The 20,069-nt window shown below is 40.6% G+C and overlaps 1 protein-coding gene across 5 annotated transcripts in view; it reads left to right on the top strand.

Annotated features, from left to right (window-relative positions):
* The window catches only part of bahcc1b (BAH domain and coiled-coil containing 1b), a 318,643-nt gene that overhangs the window by 212,543 nt on the left and 86,031 nt on the right, over positions 1-20,069 (top strand). For all 5 annotated transcript variants that reach the window (XM_048555430.2, XM_048555433.2, XM_059653699.1 and 2 more), the window contains one exon: positions 2,300-2,431. In XM_048555430.2, coding sequence (XP_048411387.2) covers positions 2,300-2,431 — 132 coding nt within the window. The remainder of the gene's footprint in view (positions 1-2,299; positions 2,432-20,069) is intronic.

The raw sequence follows: 20,069 nt of genomic DNA, 5'->3' as shown, positions 1-20,069 counted from the left end.
GGCTGCACCACTGGCTCCTACATTACTTCACTCAGTGAACGGCCAGGAGCAGGTGTATTTGCATTGTGCTGAATTATGTGTGTCATGGCTCAGTCTACAACAACAGTATGACTAAGGCTCTGATCCAGCAAGAACAACTCATTCAGCTTCACATAAACGTACAGGAGTATGCTGAGAGTGTGGAATGCAGGGCCACTTAAGCATAAAAATGTTGAAAGCAATAGGGTGGAATTATCAAAGCAGCCACATCAAATAAACTGTGGGAAACATACAAGTCTTTGCTAGAAATGTATGAAACACAATGTCATATCGTGGCTTTGTAAAAAGTGTTTAATAGAAATGCTGCTGTTCTTGGAACTTAGAACATAGAACATCGAACAGTACAGGCCCTTTCGCCCACGATGTTCTGCCAACCTATTATCCTGCTAAGATCAGTCTACTCTGCACACACTACATTTTACTATCCTCCATGTGCCTATCCAAGTGTCGCTTAAAACCCTCTAAGGTATCTGACTCCACTATCACTGCTGGCAGCGCATTCTACACACCAACCACTCTCTGTGTGAAGAACCTACCTCTGACATCTCTCCTATGCTTTCCTCCAATCATTTTAAAATTATGTCTCCTCATAATAGTCAGCTTCCTCCCTAACTAAGCTTCCTTCTTCCTCTTGACTAGATGTTCCACATGTCTTGTTGTCCAAGGTACCTTCACCTTACCATCCTTTCCTTGCTTCAGTGGAACAAACCTATCCAGTACCATTAGCAGCTACTCCCTAAACAACCTCCACATTTGTATCGTGCATTTCCCTTAAAACATCTGATCCCAATTGGTGCCCCGTAGTTCTTGCCTAATAGCATTGTAATTCCCCCTCCCCAAATTAAATACTTTCCCTCTCAATCAACTTTATCAGGCCGTTTATGGAATATTCCAGCATTCGTGCTAAGGAGGCCCCAATTCAGGGAGTGGTTGCATGATGCAGAGACCATCTCATTGAGCAGATCCAAAAGCAGTGTTGAATGAGCTGATTTCTGGTAGTGGCAGTGAGTTATTACAAATTTGCCTAGTGTGGTAGAGCAATAGGGCTAGGTCGCTGAGCCAGGAATCTGTCTTTTGATCATAATTCTAAATGCGAACATCCCATGCCAGCCAGGTCAGATCTTTGACAGCATGTTCATGTAGAAAATAATCCATGACACCCAGAAATTTCTAATGCCCATGGAGGATAAATCTGTCATGTAAGAGGCTGGGGGGAAAACTCGAGAGAACTCTCACACCCTAGTAATATACAACAATATCGGACAGTCCCAATCAACTCTGACACCAACATAGACATTCAGCATTCTATCCCAATTTTATCCTAAAGTCAGTAATTCCTGCTGGACTGTAGTTCTATAGACACTGATCATCTTCCAGTACCCTGCCCCAGGTGACCATACTTTATGTGTGAAACTATATCACTGCAGTTGTTATTGCTCTACCAGTTCTTTAAGAGAATGATATTCGGCCATGTTATGTTATTTTCTTTTTCTCATAGACTGTTTAATAACAATTACAGAAAATTGACATTTCATCATATTTTGTGATAAGCGTTTGGGCTTGTTACTAAAATTGCTAATGACCTTCCTACTCATGGGGATGGGTACATTTCACCTTGTTGTAATTTGAATGTTTGCGATCACTTGTGGTATGATATTAGTGGAAAATTGCTGGCTCATTGTATGACGTAAAAGTCTGTGACTTTTTTCTTTATCTGCTGCTTATATTTCCTGAGATGATTGCCCTTGAAGCAGAAAATGTACTCGAAATGTGAATATTATCAAATTAAATTGGAGTTTTGGATTGCAGTCAGGGAGAAAAGGATTGTGATAAAGGTATTATCTTGTGCCTGTCAAAGTGCACCTTATGGCAGACTTCCCAGGTAGTTCAGGACTTGTTCAATTCAAGGACAATGTTTCCTTCTTGCCTGCTTTGGTTGGGAAAATTTCTTCAGATTTCCTGTGAGCAACCAGCTAAAACACAACAATTCAATGAGATGCTTCATATCATGGTGAGAAAAGTTGGCACAATTCAACTCAACTGATTAAATAAATCCTTTTCCTAGCCAATCATGGTGCCACATCATTTACACTGGTGGAAAAGGTCATGGCCCAGACAGTCTCACCTACTAGTTGGAGGATGTTTGACCATTGGCAGTAGTCTGTAAACGGGAATAATGAAGAGACACATAGATGGAAATGCAAGGTGAAATTCTGGAAATGACAAGAGTTGATAGCTTTATTTGCATCCTGGTTTATAGGAGAGATGAAAACTCAAGAAGCCCAGCAAGGAGAGGACCAGGGCGACCAAGAAAACGCAAACATCTTTCCACTGTTCTTTCATCTCTTGGACAGCTTAGTGAACTGGAGAAATGTGACAGCAAAAAAGCTAAGTAAGTGGTTCTTTATTGTTTTAAAAGTCCTGTTCCCTGGTGCATTTAGAATAATGTCAAATACTCTAGTTCAGGTGAAATTCTGGTTTTGATGCTGCTTGAGATGTGGCACAGTGATAGCATTCCCACTGTGAATCAGAAAGTTGTGATTTCATGTCCCACTTGAGCATAAGCATCAGGGTTGATCCTCCAGAGCAGAAGTGAGGGAATGCTGCATAATCACGGGTGTCATCTTTCTGATGACGCATAAAACTCACATCCCCTCTGTTCTTTAACATGGATGCAAGGCTGCCTGGGAGTATTTGCAGTAGGATTTGGGATTATTCTCAGTTTCCTGACCAATATGTGTTCCACAATCAACATCATGACAATAGATTATGTTAGCATTATCCCATTGCTGTTTGTGTGAGCTTGCTGTGCGTAAATTGGCAGCTACATTTTGTAAGTTACAACAGGAACATCAGAAGTATTTAATTGGGTGTAAAGTGCAGTGTGATGTCATGTGGTCATGAAAGGCACTATATAAATGCAAGATACAGTCTTTTTCCTCATTCAGACTAGACTTGGATGGATATTCTAATAGGAACTTCCATGAAAATTAAAGAAAACATTAAAACTCTCTCTTGCTGCCACGATACTTTGATGTTAAATGAGCAGCTATTGCTGTTCTAGAAGACAGCTGCTAGAAAGAGGGCTTCAGTGAAATGCAGAGTTGAGAACATTGGGACTAAGTCTACTCAAATACTGATTTCTAATTTGGACAGTGCTTAGTTTGAACTCCTTCCAATCCAACTGATATAGCACAATAAATATATCTGAAGCATTTTTGCAAAATATTCAAGCTGTGTAACTCACCAGTAGCTATTCCTACACATAAGGGGAAATGAATGACAACCTGCTTTGGGCTTCTCTTACCAACAGAATCAGCACTAATATTGGAGACATATGCCACAATAGTTTTGCTGGGTGGGTCATGACTCATCAATGTTGCCAGTGTATCATCAGCCACCGAAATACAATTGCAAAGTATATGTAATTTACAAAAGAGGAGTTTGAACAGAATTAAGTTACATTGGTCTGATATGCTACTGTTTCCTGAACCGTTACTAATATAGAAAGCAAATTGAAAATGTCTACAGCTAAGAATCCTATTAGCATAAAGATCTAGATTTATGGTTTTCAAGATATTACGTTCAATCCATTATTCGTCATAGAAAAGATTTCAACTGTTTATTGCAAATTGCACCTTAGTTTACACTTCCAGGAAACCCAATTGTTCCTAAAGTCTGATTGTTTCTTAATCCATTCCTGGGTTTTAGTCTCCAGTTTTCCAAGCTGCTTTCATCACAGTTTGCTTCATAAAGATCTTCCAAGCAACATTCTCAAATTTGGCTTTTACAAAAATGTAAAGTCACCACAGTCCCTCGTTAGAGAGGGATGCTTGGTGGTAAGTTTAATATTAGGGACACAATGACTTAGACAAGCAGCAAGGTTAGGAAAGCGGGACCTTCATGGTGATCTCAGCTCCGATGGGAATTGAGCTTGTGCTATTCGTGTCACATTGTGTTGTAAACCAGCTGACCAGGCAGCTGAGCTAATTCATCCCCAACTAGATTGCACCTGTGACTCATAGTCCTGTTCTCCCAATTTGAAATAACTTTCAACATCAATCTTTTCCATGCCATTTACTTTACATGTACTTCCGTAAGATCAGATTTCTATCCACTTGTTCATACTACCTCTTCCCAAAGCTGGGATATGGTCATATGGCTCATTTCTGTACTGCCTCCTGGGCTTCACTGCTTGCCTTGTGTGTCAGTCACCAGTGCTGGCAAGTTATTCCAGATGTGGTCTAACCAACATATCATACAGAATGGGCAGGCTCCCTCTGCCCTTTCCACTTTCACTTTCTATAGCTATATAAATGGACTGTGCTGTAGAGCTTATCACAAGCAACCTCTAAAGACATGCTGCTTCGAAAGGGTGTTGCTTCAGTAGAATGCTCCCCCCTCTGAATTCACAACAGGAATTTTTCAGAGACAGAATTGCCCCCTACAGAATACCTCCATAGCTGAAAATTCAGGACCAAGCTCCCCACCCTGCTTGGCTTTCCAGCTGCCCCACGCAGGAGGACGTCTGCACTCCCTCAGATTGCTCCAGTGCTGGTGGAATTCCTGGAAGTGGTGGCCACTACTGGGACCAACATCCAGCCCACCTCAAAGATCCATCATTGAAGGGTCAGACACGCCATGGCAAATGGGCTGGTTGTGCCAGGGCCGGTGAGGCACGCTCCAGCAAGGAGACTCAGGGAGGGGATGGTGGCAACTATTTAGCAGCCAGAATGGAGTGAACAGGTGAGGCCTAGGATTGGTGGTGCTCCTGTTAGCCATAGGGAGCCCAAACAGGACTCACCTATTGTTCCCACCACCAACCCCCACATCCTCCCCTCACCCATTTATTATTTACCTGGTAGCCTTGCCAAGTGGAACGGACAGCTTGTAGCATTGATTAAAACACTGGCGATGGTAATTGACCATGTCAGGGTCTCAACTGCCCCAAGGGCAGGTGAGCCACCTTACATCTACCCCACCACAATGTCATTCAAAATGACAAACCTTGCCAGAATGGTTTCAGCCTGTGCTCCTGTTATGGATTTTATCGATTTCCCAGATAGTGCACAAATACCACAAGGAACAATAAAGTTTACTTTTGATCTGTGCTGCCACGCAACAGGCATGCCATTGTACTGATCCATCCAGCACAGCTACATGAACAAATTGCAGAAGGTCAGAGATCAACAGTTGTGTAAATGCTACAGACCTTGGTTCTTATCTCAGACACACTAAGGATGTGCTCCGGATCTGTTCTTATACACGGCTATTTATGGCTATTAATTGCAGGGATTTTTCTGAAGTTCTCAGTGTTAACTGTCTAGGTTCCAAGCCCTAGCATTCCCTCTCTCTCCCGCTTAAAGACACTTCAAAAAACCAATGTATTTAGCTAAAATAATCAGCCACTTGCGCTCATATTATCTTATGGTTTCAAATTCTGTTTGATAATACTGCCTACAAAACACCACAGAATGCTTTTCGAAAGGGTGTTGCTTCAGTAGAATGCTCCCCCCTCTGAATTCACAACAGGAATTTTTCAGAGACATAATTGCCCCCTACAGAATACCTCCATAGCTGAAAATTCAGGACCAAGCTCCCCACCCTGCTTGGCTTTCCAGCTGCCCCACGCAGGAGGATAGATAATTGAAAATTATTGTTCACTTTTACAGATTTCCAGCTCAGACCAAAAGCTGAAACTTTATTTATCTCAATGAGAGCATGAGTATCTGCTGACTAAAGAAATAGTATTAATACAGATGTAAAATGTTGTGAAAGCTGTAAGTCTGCAACAAAAGCAGAACATTTTGGAAAAATTCAGCACATTAGATAGCATGGGAAACAGTCAATATTTCAGGTTTAGTGACATTTCGTTAGAACAGGTACAGTCAGGAACAATGCTAATGTTGCTGCATAGCATTCTCGTAATTGACCTGAGAGAGAACAGCAAAAAATTTAGGACACATAGAAGAATGAATTTAAACTGTCTTTGGAGGCTGGTGTTTGTACCCACAGGACTTGAAGCTGGAAGTCCATTGGAGAATTACTCATAAATGTATTGACAGTAACTTGGTCATTCACAGAAGAACATGACCGTTGCAGATACCAGAAAATTGTTGCTGAAGCCTTTCACTTTGTGTTCATCAGGTCAAAGGACCAAGTTCGAATTATTAACAACATAGTTTCACTAATTTGTTGTGACTTTGAAATATGGCATTCTCGCATTTGCCCTGATGATGTAAAATGAGAAACATCAGCGACATGTAAAATCAGCAACATATCAGCAATATAAAATATTTTTATATTACCTGCAGTAATTTTGTCACAAGGCATTGCCATTAAATTGATTATAAAATCAGCTTATTTTCACACATCTCAATATGGTAAAAGCTTTGAAGATGAATATGTCGATCTCAAATAGAACTCTTTTTTTTAAAAGCAATGTTTCGAAAGAAAGGAGCTAGAAACTTCAAGACATGTTCAGCATGCTGTCAGCACTCATCACAACTGCTTAATGCAACTTGGAAGCTGTGACCAAACTTACATGAAACCTCCAGCTTGCAGAAATTGAAGTCATTGGTTACGCTGTGGTAGTGCTAATTATCACAGGGCCTTATTATCATTCATTACCTGTGAAGGGGGTGATGGCATTCCTACATTGGAAGACCCTCTTCTACTGGACCCTTTTCTCACCCCTTCCCCTGTCCCAATTCCATGCAAGAGTGATTATCTACATAACTCCTTAAAGCTAGTCAGTAATGTGATTGGTGTATGTAATATATCAAACACACTAATTCCATGAAGGTAGCACAATTTGTACAAATGGCCAATCACATTAAAGCTGAACAAATGGTTTAGTTTCCTAGTAGGAGACTTTGTCAAAAGTAATAGTTTAGGGAAAAGACAATCCTCACTAAGCATAAGAGCACACAATCGAATGACTAATTACTTCTTTTATTGTCAATAAATGCAGTCTTGCTTGAGATTCAGAAACAGCCTCCAACAATGAGTGGTTTACAATCCTTGCGAGTACTTTGAAACAGTTTTGAGTCATGAAATTATGAAACATTTGCTTAACAACCACAAAGGTCTCAAATGAATTGGCATTCATTTCACTTGGTCATAGCCACTTTACTAAAATCTTCTAAGACCAAAAGATTGAGATCAGTTTACAGATAATTTTCGTATTGTAATGCAGCCTAATTTCTAGGGCTCTGACCTTTCTCTTTGTCGAAACTTGTTAAGATAGTGCACAGAAAGCTACACGTTGGCATGTCTTGCTTCCAACCTGTGATTATCACTGGTGAGGCACTTCTGGACAACACCCCTCCTTCCCCAGTTTCAGTTGGCTTGTGTTTTCACTTTGCATGCATCTTGCAACCATTGTAAGGAAGGGATTGGGTGGAATCTCTTTTGAAAATGCACTTAACTACCTGCAATTCAAACAATGATTATCTGGAAAATATCTGGCTGCTAAAATGTCCCAATCTGCCAGGAAACAAGCTATAGGTCGGCCAGGCTGAAATTTCGAGTAAATAAGCCTACAAAACATACCAAAAAAAAAGGATATTCGATTTATTTTCAGTGTGCATTTGAAAAAAAAGACTATTAATAACAGAAATTACAACATGCTTGAACTTATCAAAATTGCATCAGAATGAGTTGAAACTGTAAGTTTTAAATGCTGCAGAGCATGATAAAACCTTTAAATAAAATTGAAATTCATCTCCTTGCCTCCATGTGATCTACAGTAAATGAAATAAAACAAGTTGGACTGAGTAGCATAATAACCTCCAAGATGTCAGAAATTGTTCTTCCGCTTCTTATATTTACATTTCAGCGCATACAGAAATGGGAGTTGAAAATGTTTTCCATCTCAAATGACTTCTAAAGATGTTAATCAGTTGGAACTTCAATCTCCATAACCTGAACACCTATAACTACACATCACAAAGTTATTTTCATGACAACTGCGCAATCTAGGCAAATGTTTTGAAGAGGTATTGAGTCATATTGGTCATGCATACCTTTTTTTTGTCTTTCTCCTGGGGCCAGACAGTTTGTGTGTCTGTCTCTTTCCACGTGGTTATCACAGACAGAATTGAGTGTTAGATGGCACATTTCATGTGCACTGCTCTCTGCTCTCATGTGCACTAAAATCTGGTCCCATCGGGCAGTGGGCACATCTTACAGTTTAGCAGCTAGTTTTCCTATATCAATGAGTTATAAAAATGATGAATTAAATAGATCTTATGGCAAACGGAAATAGCCATTTTTCATGCCATTCTGACCTTGAACTATATCACCATTCCTTCTTTGTCACTGGATAGAAATCCTGGAATTCCCTTCCTAACAGCACAGGGTTGTCTTGACAGTAGTGGTTCAAAAAGGCAACTCACTACGGCTTCTCCGAAGCAACCGGACTGGGCAATAAATGAAGGCTCAGCCAGTAAGGCCCATGTCCCGTACACACATTTTAAAAAGGCATCAAAAACCACATAGGAGGCAACCCAAAATATACTAATGCTCCTGATCCTAGTATTTCGGACAGAATCAGAGCCCAAAGAGTGGAGGTAAGTTCCACCTTATCCCAAACCTGTCACAGCACTTAGTACTTGCTGAGATTTACAATGGATCCAGTTGTACATGATACTTTCACTCAAGCATTCAGGAATGAATTTGGCTTGTTACAACAGAAGAATTAAAATCATTGCAGCTGATAGCCCTAGCACTAACTGTAAAACCTCTTCTGAAATGTCCTTATTCAGGTCTTTCCTCTGAAGTGAAGTGTGTGTAAACTCTGACCTATAATTTAATGTTTCAGATTTTGCACATCAGCAAGACTTGCAGCACTAAGCTTTTCTGGCATCTGCTTGTAGCTATTGGTACTTCCTTGTGTAGTACCAATGGCCTGCAATTTGAAAAATGAAGCCATAATACAAAAGGAATGCCTTTTATCAGTCCTGTTACCTGAAGTGAGTTCTGATGTACTCATGCTGAGTATGAATATAGAAGTGCTTCAGTTGACTAATTGAAAGTCTCATCCGAATGGCATAGCATCCTTTACTAACTGTATGAATAACATGCTTCTGGTGTAGCACTTTACTGTCTTCCCAAAGGAAAGCCTGTCAGGATGAGCAAGTAGTGAGCTACAACAGTTTCTTTTTTGTTGTATTTCAGTCGTAATTTGTGTCAGAGGCACAAAGAAGCCTGACCTGGAATATTCTCCTCAAGCTGCTAATGGAGTGAACTCCTCAGAGACTTGCTCCAGAAAGTAGTATGATAGAGTAGCCTCTGAACTTTGGCCCTGTCTAGGAGAGATAAGAATGGGAAGTCTGCCTTTGTGAATTCTAGGGGAATAGACTTGGTGAAAACCTAATAATTAAAATGTAATTGATTGCATTCAGTCTGATATTTCTGAGACCTAGATTATGTGGGTAGTTTGAACCCTTTTGCCCTCAGCAGAAATAAAACTTCCTTCAAAGCAAAATGCTTTCTTTCAACAACAAAAATCTCCCAGTGAGGACAAAGGGTTCACTCTTGCAGTACCTGAATTAGAGCAGACTAGATGTTATTTTCAGGTCAGTTTTCAAATGAACATAACCAGTGATATGTAGCCAGTGGTGTAATTTACCATCTATTGAAAGGTTAATAGTGTTTAATTCCCTGTTTTTACCCTCTTTCCAAGTAAATGCTTTAAGACATGATTATTAAATTATCTATCAGTCTTTAACTTAAATTGAACTTGTCCAGACTTTGAACCATATGTTCCTTTCTGGGAAAAGGCTAAATAATTTGATGAACGCTAGCCGCGGCACATAATGCTTTTATTTTTGTGTTTTGAACACCAACACTTGCAACACCTTTCAGATTTAGGCACCACAACTGTGAAGATCTACTTATGTATTTCCTTGGACCAGCGACACACATTTCACTAGCTGTCATTAATCCGTTGTGGTGGCAGGGATGTGTTCCAGTTCAACATGCACACAAGTGTGTGTGTCTGTTATCTTCATGTTGACATAATAACAAAAGACCTTAACTCTCAAAATGTCTTCCTCAGGCAGAAAATGGCCACCAAGAGCTCAAGGGTGGTATACAATGTGCAGGCACATGTTATGTTACACTTGTTACACCACACTGTAGTCCTATGAGATTCCCATATGCAACATCTATTACACCTATTGACTATGTAAATTGAGGTTTTATTAATTATTTGAGGTTCACTTCCAGTATTGGATTGCAGCAAATGCCCAGTTTCCCATTCTAACCACTCGATGCCATCTGCCCACAATAGACTGAATATGTCAGAAGAACAAAAGAGAAGTACAGCATAAGAACAATCCCTACAGTCCTCCAAGACTGTGCTGATCTTCATGCCCTAACTGAACTAGACAACAAACCTTCTTCCCTTATTCGGTCCCATATCCCTCTATTTCTCCCCATTGATGTCACCATATAGATGCCTCTTAAATGTGCCAATGTGCCTGCTTCCACCACCTCTTCTGGCAGGGTGTTCCAGGTTCCCTACCAGGGGGAAACCTCCCTCTCTTAAACTTGTTCCCTCTCACCTTGAACCTGTTCCCTCTTGTAACTGAAACTTCAAACATGGGAAAAAGGCTCTGACTGTCCACCCTATCTGTGCCTCATAATTTTGAGAACCTCTTTCAAGGTCTCCTCTCTGCCACCATCTTTCCAGTGAAAACAACCTTAGTTCTTTTTAACTTTGCCTCATAGCCAATACTTGAGACCAGGCAACATCCTGGTGAATCTTCTCTGCACTCTCTCCGAAGCTTCTGCTTCTTTCTGCTTTAAGTGGTGACCAAAACTGCACACAATACTCCAAAAGCAGCCTAACAAGGGTTTTGTATAGCTGCAGCATGGTTTGTCAACTCTTGCACTTCATGCCTTGGCCAATGAAAGCAAACATGCCAGATGCCTTCTTAATCACTTTGGCCCCCTGTGTTACCACTTCTGGGAACTGTGGACTTGCACACCTAGATCCATCTGTATGTGAATGTTCCTAAGGGCCCTGCCATTTACGGTATAATTCACATCTAAATTTGATCCTCCAAAATGTATCATCATTTATCAGGATTAAACTCCATCTGCCATTTCTATGCCCAAGTCACCAATCTATCTATAGCCTGTTGCATCTTTTCACAGTTGTTAACACTATCAACAACTCCAACAGTCTTCATGTCATCTGTCAACTTACTAAGCAGACCCCCCACATTTTCCTCCAGATCATTTACATATACTACAAACAGCAGAGGACCTAAGACTGAGCCCTGTGGAATACAACTAGTTACCAGTCTCTATTCTGAAAAACACCTTTGACCATTCCCCTCTGTCTCCTATGACTGAACCAGTTTTGTATCCGTAAGCCAGCCCACCCCAAATTCCATGTCATTTTAGTTTTTGTATCAATCTGCCATGCGGGACTTAATTAAATGCCTTACTAAAGTCCATATAAACTTCATCCACAGCTTTCATAATCAATTATCGTTGTCACCTCTTCACAAAATTCAATCAGGTTGGTGAGACATGACCTTCCCTGGAAAAATCCATGCTGCCTGTCACTAACTAAACCATTTTCTTCCAGATATGCATGTATCTTGTCCCTTAGTATCTCTTCCAAGAGGTTCCCCACCACAGATGTCAGACTCACCAGCCTATAATTTCCTGGATTATTCCTGCTTCCTCTCTTAAACAAAGGAGCAACATTAGCTAATCTGCCATCTTCTGGAGACTCACCTGTGGTCAAAGAGGATGTGAAGATATCTGCTTATGACCCAGCTTTTTCTTCCTTTGCGTCTCGCCTAGGATAGATCCCATCTGACCGTGGGAGCTTGTCTAGCTTAATGCAATTTAAGATGCCCAAAACTTCCTCCTTCAATATATTGACATTCTACAGAGTATTCATACACTCACTCCTGTCCTGAACATCAGTCATGTCCTTCTCTTCAGTGAATACTGATATAAATGTACTTATCGAAGATCTCTACCACTTCCTGTGACGCAATGCATAACTTCCCTCCTTTGTCCTTGAATGGGCCTACTCTTTCCCTTGCTGTTCTCTTTCTTCTAATATATGCATAAAAAGCTTTGGGATTCTTCTTGACCCTGTTTGCTAAAGATACTTCATGGTACCTTTTAGCCTTCCTAATTCTGTGTTTAAGTTCCTTCCTAATATCTTTATACTCCTCAAGGGCTTTGTTTGTAACTCCCTAGACCTACTGTATGCTTCCTTTTACCTTTTAACTAAACTTACAGTTTCCCTTGCCATCCGTAGTTCCGGAATCCTGCCATTCCTATCCTTCAGTTTTGCAGGGATGTGCATGCCTTGCACTTAATCAACTGATCTTTAAAAGCCTCTTACAGGCCAGATGTAGATTTGCCCTCAAATAACTGCTCCAATCCACATTCACCAGCTCCTATCTAATTTGGATGTAATTGGTCCTGGCCCAGTTAAGTACCCTCACCAGAGTGCCACCCTTGACCTAATACATGACCACTCGAAATTTTGAGTTAAGGTCACTAAGCCGAAAATGCTGTCCTACTGAAACATCGATCACTTGTCCTGGTTCATTCCCCAGTACCAAATCTAAAATGGCCTTTCTGTCTGGTTGGATTCTCAACGTACTGTCTCAAAAAGCTCTCCTGGACACATCTAACAAATTGCTCTCCATCTGATCCCCTAGTTGTAAAGGAGTCACAGTCAGGAAGGGGAAAGTTGAAGTCACCCACCACAACTACCTTGCTTTTTTACACCTTTCAGGTATCTGCTCCTGTATCTCATGTGGGCTGTAGGGAGGTCTTTAGAAAACTCCCAAAATGTGATCTCACCCTTCTTGTTCCGATCCCCACCCATGATGCCTCACTGCAAGCTCCCTGCAATGTGTACTTTCTCAACACAGCTGTGATGTGATCCCTGATCAGCAATTCAATTCTTCTACCCCTTTTATTTCCGTTTCTGTCCCTGTCTAAAACAGCAATATCCTGGAATGTTAAGCTGCCAGTCTTGTCCCTCCTTTAACCTTGTCTCCGTAATGGTAATAATTTCATGCAGTAATCCTTGCTCTTAGATCATCTGCCTTATTTCTTATACTTCTTGCATTGAAGTAAATGCACTGCAGACCTCCAGTCCCTCTTAACTCTGCGACTTCCCTCTGCCTGCTCTTACTCGGTGTTATGCATATCTCAGTCTCTCTTTTGTCCCCAGTCCCTGAATCTACTGGCTCGTCGTTCCAGTTCCCACCCTCCCGCCACACAAGTTTGTCATTCACAGGTTCGTGATATCTTCCAAATATTGCATTGAAAAGATGCTAGCCATTTTTATTTTCCAACATCTCCGAATTAGACCACACCCAGGGATGCAGTTTCTTTGATTAGGGTGTTATGCATTGTGAAATTCTGTTTTTTTTCAGATATAAAGCCTGTCATGAGATATTTGGCAAATGATCCAGAAAGGTGGGAAGAGACTTGATTTTGTGCAACAATTTATTAAGATCGGGAATGCATAACCTGAAAGGGTGCCAGACATGGTTGCAAATAATGATCTTCCAAAGGAATTGGATAAATACTTACAGTTTGAACATTTTCAGAGCAAAGCAGATAAAGTTATTAAGAGTGTGTCTAGTAAGAAGGTACTTACAAAGAGGTCCATTAGGTGGAATAGCCTCCTTCTGTACTATCTCATTTCAAGAAATCCCCTACCTTTATTCACCACCTTCAGCGGACTGAAGATAGAAAGCACAACAGGAAAGAGTGACAGAAATGAAATTAAGAGATAACACTTTATCGATGAACCAAATTAAGTTGTCAAATATTTAGTCAGCACCAGAGTTGGAGATAATAGCCTGAGCCAAACACTAAAATAATGAAAAAATTTCCCCACATGGTTATACTATGGGACTGGCTTGCATATCACATTGAACATTGCAGGTATAAGGATGGATCATTATTCTAGAGTTCTACCTGATTATCTTTGGGGATCTGGGAGCAGTTTTCATAAAGAAATTAAATTGTTAGGGTAGAGTCACAACATCAGGCACATTGCATATGGTTATGTGAAAGGAAAATGTTAATAAGCCACAGGATGTTTTTCATTCTGTGCTTTTATCATTATTTTAAGTTTAATTTATGTACGAGCACAATATCAAGAAATGCCGATGATTGTTACATGCATTTGAGACTTCCTTACAATCCATAGCTGCAGTGGTGACGCAGAGGGCTCATGAACAGAGGTCAAAAGTTTAAATTCCAGGCTTGACTGACATTCTGATCACTTGCCCTCCATTACTGTTCTTTTTGTTAATTATTAGCTGCAATAGTAACGTGAATGAAGTGTGATAGTAAAGTGCGGAATCTCAGCTGACCACTGCTGCCTTGCAAAAGGGTATCTTCTGCAAAATAATCATGTGTATAATAACACAGGCTAGTGAAGAAGGTGCTTGCAGAGCTGAAAGACTTCAAGTAGTCCAAAGGCAGATAGCAGACCACAAACACGGCAGAGGGGGGTGGAACAAGTGTTGTTACTGGGAAAAGGAAGGGAAATGAGGCGATTTTCAGATCAAGCTGATTTCAATTTGCTTAATTTACTCCTTGTCATCAGTACTTCAATTTAGATCAGTGTTCCTGTATCATCGAAGCAGCAGGGTTTGCAGTTGTAGGTAGGAGCAATGGGAGGTGTTATCTGGAAGATAATTGCTCTGCTGGGATAGATGAAGTCAACATTTCCCTGATTTCTCACATCTGTTGGCATCAAAGTAATTGGAAAGCAAAGTGACAAACCCATAGAGGGTAGGAAAAAGAGGTTTTACACAGTTCATTTAGGACTGAGTGGGGTAAGGGTGATATATGTGTTACAACATATTCCCTTTGCTGAACATCGTTGCTGCTGAACATATATAAAACCCTTCAAGTCATAAGGAATATCATGTCTCCCCTTGGAACTGTATTTTGTAATTGAAGAGACAGGACAGTCAAATCCTATTTGACAAATTTTCTGTTTCACACCAATATGTGTTCAGTTACCAGGACTTAACCCTTCCACTGGTACTACAGGAGTCAGAGAGTAGTGGCTTGTTTGGATGTGAATTGACCCTATTCTGAGTAACTGTTTTAATGTACCAGCGTGTACTTCATGATCTGTTCATGCAGAGCTTTTCAACATCAAGCACTGCTGTTCCTTTGCAAACAGAGCTCACAGTACTGTAATGTCCTCAGTCAGTACTTCTGGAGAAATTGAAAAACCCTAAGGAGATAGCATTTGAGTCAATGCCATTTTGTCTTAAAAACAGGGCATCGGGAAAAATTAATAAGAATTTATCTGTAAAGGATTACAGGAAGTAATTCAGAGTGGTACAGAGGTATAGCTTAACCCTGCTTCTATTTTGTGCAATCAACCCTTTTGTCTCTGTGTTTTCTAAACAATAGGCATAAATCAAGAGCATATCAGAGGAAACTTCAGTTAGGAAAATATGATTAATCGTATACTGAAAATTAAATGGACAAGAATCCTTAGAGTTAACTTCAACATATCTGAAAGGTAGTGGAAGTTAATAATTGTGAAAGCCACAAACTGATGTTCAGTTCTTCCTCTTTATTCTGTTGTAGATCCCCGTAATTTTGAATCTTCCCGTTAACTTTCATGTTAACCTTCTCTGAAGAACTGTGCCAAATTCTTATGATTGGCATCCCTTGCTAACTTGAAGATTTAGCTGCTGAAAAGTGTAGGTGCCAGAATTATTTGCACTCTGATCAAATTCTGAAGCCAGGTAAAATGGCGCATTCCATGTAAACATCAAAATACTGTGCAGGTGAAATTCTGCGTTTGCCCTTAAACAGACTGCTGTTATTCTTAGACCATCAGTTTTTAAAAATTTAAATGGTTTATTATAAGTGATTCTTACACTGCATCTTCAATTATTGAAAGATACTGAATACATAAACCACTAAAAAATAAGATTACATGCGAGTTACTAGTAGTGTTTTCTTCTCATTACCTATTAACAATTGCAATGATTTGACTAGTTGTTGGGTGCTTCAACAGTAGGATAAAGGCTATGAATTATATTTACCAATTCCAATCCATGTTATATGCCGAACAGAAAAAAAAGTGTGAATATTTCTGTGTTCTCAAATACATTTAGATTGAATTTCTGCTGTGAAAATTTGAAGAATTCCATGTAGTTTTCTGAAGAAAGCTTCACAGTTTCTGAAGGTTCATTCCAAGAGTATATAATGAATTCAGTGGCATTCATTTTAAGTATTTAAAGTATTTAACATATTTTTCGCTCATTATCTTGCTAAGTGAACTTAAAAATTGCATAATAATGAGCTTGAAGTTCACTGACAATGATGGAAACTTCAGGAAGTAATTAGTCAAATTGCAAAATTATGAATATTTTGATTTTCATCCTGTTGCAGAAATTGAATTTATCAATGCTTGTCCTAAATAAATTAAATTTGGGAAGATATTTGCTTATTGTAAAAATTAATATGGGGTTAAAATGAATTAATGAGGGAAATTAATGTAAAAAGAAACAATTGTATTGGAAATCAGCCAGCATATACCCATCAATGATATTCCGTTTGGTTTCAAATTACACTTTTTTCCTTGCATCAGTTTGTTGACATTTTAAATTTTGCCCTCAAGAGGTGAATGTGAATAAATTATTAAAAATCAGTTAAAAGAAGCAACCAAATTATAATTTATATAAAATGTTGTAAATCATGGAAGTAGGTAATTGATTAGTCTCCACTGCTTTAGTAATCCTAGATTTCCATTTGCGCATTAATCCAGCCTAATATTTCAGGTAGTAACATTCCATCTATAGGCCAGATGATGGATTCAAGAGATAGATTTGAACACCTAACCCAGGGTGGCACTCCACTGCAGTTTTGAGGAACTGCTGTATTGCTGAAGGTAATTTCATTTGAATTAAATCTGAACCCAAGGCCTTGCCAACTTGCTTAAGTAGACTTAAAGGATGCTGCACACAATTTGATGAAGGAAGAGGGAACTCTGTTGGTGCTACATCGTGTATTTGGCCATTCACTTCTTTGCCTTTCATGACTTTGCTGCAAAGTACAAATTGGCTGAGATATTTGCCAACTTTGTGGGATGCTCAAAACTCAAAAGTGATTCATTGGTTTTAGGGGGATAAATATATGAATATTTTCTTCATTTACCGAATAACATTAATTTCAGCCCTCTTTAAGGGTATCTCTCAACTGGACTGTGAAGGCAGCAACCAGGCAGGGTTGGTTGTTCCACCATTATATACCCCAGCTGATATTTTTCCTATTGCAGTCAGAGAATTGTCCAAGGACTACATGATCCATTTGTGATGTTATCAATTAGACAGCCAGGTTGCAAAGAAATACATTGTTTAGACAATGTTATTTAAATAAGCCAATCATAGTAAAAAAAATCATTAGGTAGCATCAGGCGCAGAATTTATAAGTAAGAGTTCAAACAGTCACACAACCAATGAGGATGTATTAAACAAACCTAAGATGCTGTTAAATTTTTAACAGTTAAAAGCTTTTAATTGATTAACATGTATATGTAAACCCCTAAATTCCCTTCAAATCACTGCCCTGAGAGGACGAAAGGTTTTATCAACTAAACGTTTTATTAGTGTAAAAAGGAAGGACATTTTAGGTCAGACAATCCATGTTAGGTGTGAGACCTTGTTTAAATTGTGTACTTTGACTATCAATAAATTGTGTTCTTTTTGAACAAAGTAAAATGTATCTGCAAATATAAATTCACTCTGCTGAAGTATTCCCCAGCTGGGAGGGAATATTCCTGTCTGGCGATTGTTGCATGGTGTCCATTCATCTGTGTCTGCATGGTCTCACAATATGCCATACCTTGGGGCGTCCTTGCCAGCAGCGTATGAGATAGACACTGGCCAAGTCACATGAGCATCTGCCATGCATGTGGTGGGTCATGTTCCCACGTGTGATGGTAGTGTCCAAGAAAGAACAAGGCTTCTTTGCTGCGCAGAACCTCCAACCCATGCTATACACCAGATACATTGACAACATTTTCTTCGTTTGGACTCATGTTGAGGAATCACTGAAACAACTACACAGCGATATCAACAAGTTTAATTCCACCATTAGACTCACCACGGACTACTCTTCAGTATCAGTCTCATTCACAGACACACGCATCTTCTCCAAGGACGGACACCTCAGTACCTCACTCTGCTGCAAGCCCAAAGATAACCTTGTGATGCTGCACTTCTCTAGCTTCCACCTGAAACATATTAAAACAACTATCCCCTACAGACAAGCCCTGTACCTACACAGGATCTGTTCGGATGAAGAGGAACACGACAGATACCTGAAGGTGTTGAAGGGAGCCCTCATTGGAACAGTATACAATGCTCAACTCATCGATTGTACATTCCATCTGGCCACAGTGAAAAACCATAATGACTTCCTCAGAAGACAGACACGGGCTAAGTCTGATAGGGCACCCTTTGTCATCGAGCAGTTCCTTGGAGCGGAGACACTAACCCGTGCCCTTCACAGTCATCAACACATTATCAATGACAATGAGCACCTTGCCAAGATCGTCCCCACACCTCCACTTCTCCCCTTCAAACCTTAAACAGACCATCGTTCACTGAAAACTACCCAGTCTTCAGGACAACATCAACCAGCACATTATACAACCCTGTCATATTCTGCAAGGCATGACACTACCATCACACATGAGAAAACCACCCAATGCACAGCAGATGCTCATGTGACTTGGCCAATGTTGTCTATCTCATATGCTGCAGGCAAGGATGCCCTGAGGCATGGTATATTGGCAAAACCATGCAAATGCTATGCCAACAGATGAATAGACACCATGCAACAATTTCTAGACAGGAATGTTCCCTCCCATTGGGGCAATACTTCAGCAGTCAACAACATTCGGCATCAGATCTTCGGGTAAATGTCCTCCAAGACAGACTTTGGGTTACACAGCAATGCAGAGTGGCCGACCAGAGGCTGATAGCCAAGGTGAATGCTTATGAGGACGGTCTTAACCGAGATCTTGGGTTCATGTTGCACTAGGGTGACCCAACCACGCTACACACACACACACACACACACACACACACACACACACACACAAATCTATGGGGTGAATTTGTATTTGCAGATACATTCTACTCTGTTCAAAAAGCACACAATTCACAGACAGTCATTGTGACATTGCATAAATTCCTATTTTAGAAATAAAACCAGTCTGACTTCAAGCCAAAACATACAGATTCTAAACGAGGTCTCACACCTAACATGGATTGTCTGACCTAAAATGTCGATCAGAGATAATGGGAGCTGCAGATGCTGGAGAATCCAAGATAACAAAGTGTGAAGCTGGATGAACACAGCAGGCCAAGCAGCATCTCAGGAGCACAAAGGCTGTCGTTTCGGGCCCAGACCCTTCATCAGAGAGGGGAATGGGGAGAGCGAACTGGAATAAATAAGGAGAGAGGGGGAGGCGGACCGAAGATGGAGAGAAAACAAGATAGGTAGAGAGGAGAGTATAGGTGGGGAGGTAGGGAGGGGATAGGTCAGTCTAGGGAAGATGGACAGGTCAAGGAGGTGGGGTGAGGTTAGTAGGTAGGAAATGGAGGTGCGGCTTGAGGTGGGAGGAGGGGATAGGTGAGAGGAAGAACAGGTTAGGGAGGCGGGGACAAGCTGGGCTGGTTTGGGGATGCAGTGGGGGGAGGGGACGAGCTGGGCTGGTTTTGGGATGCAGTGGGGGGAGGGGACGAGCTGGGCTGGTTTTGGGATGCAGTGGGGGAAGGGGAGATTTTGAAGCTTGTGAAGTCCACATTGATACCATTGGGCTGCAGGGTTCCCAAGCAGAATATGAGTTGCTGTTCCTGCAACCTTCAGGTGGCATCATTGTGGCACTGCAGGAGGCCCATGATGGACATGTCATCTAAGGAGTGGAGGGGGAGTTAAAATGGTTTGCGACTGGGAGGTGCAGTTGTTTATTGCAAACT

This window comes from Stegostoma tigrinum, chromosome 22, assembly GCF_030684315.1.
Source record: "Stegostoma tigrinum isolate sSteTig4 chromosome 22, sSteTig4.hap1, whole genome shotgun sequence".
In the NCBI taxonomy this organism is placed as follows: Eukaryota; Metazoa; Chordata; class Chondrichthyes; order Orectolobiformes; family Stegostomatidae; genus Stegostoma; species Stegostoma tigrinum.
The sequence above is the reverse complement of the archived record's forward strand: the minus strand, read 5'-3'. Positions and strand labels throughout refer to the sequence as shown.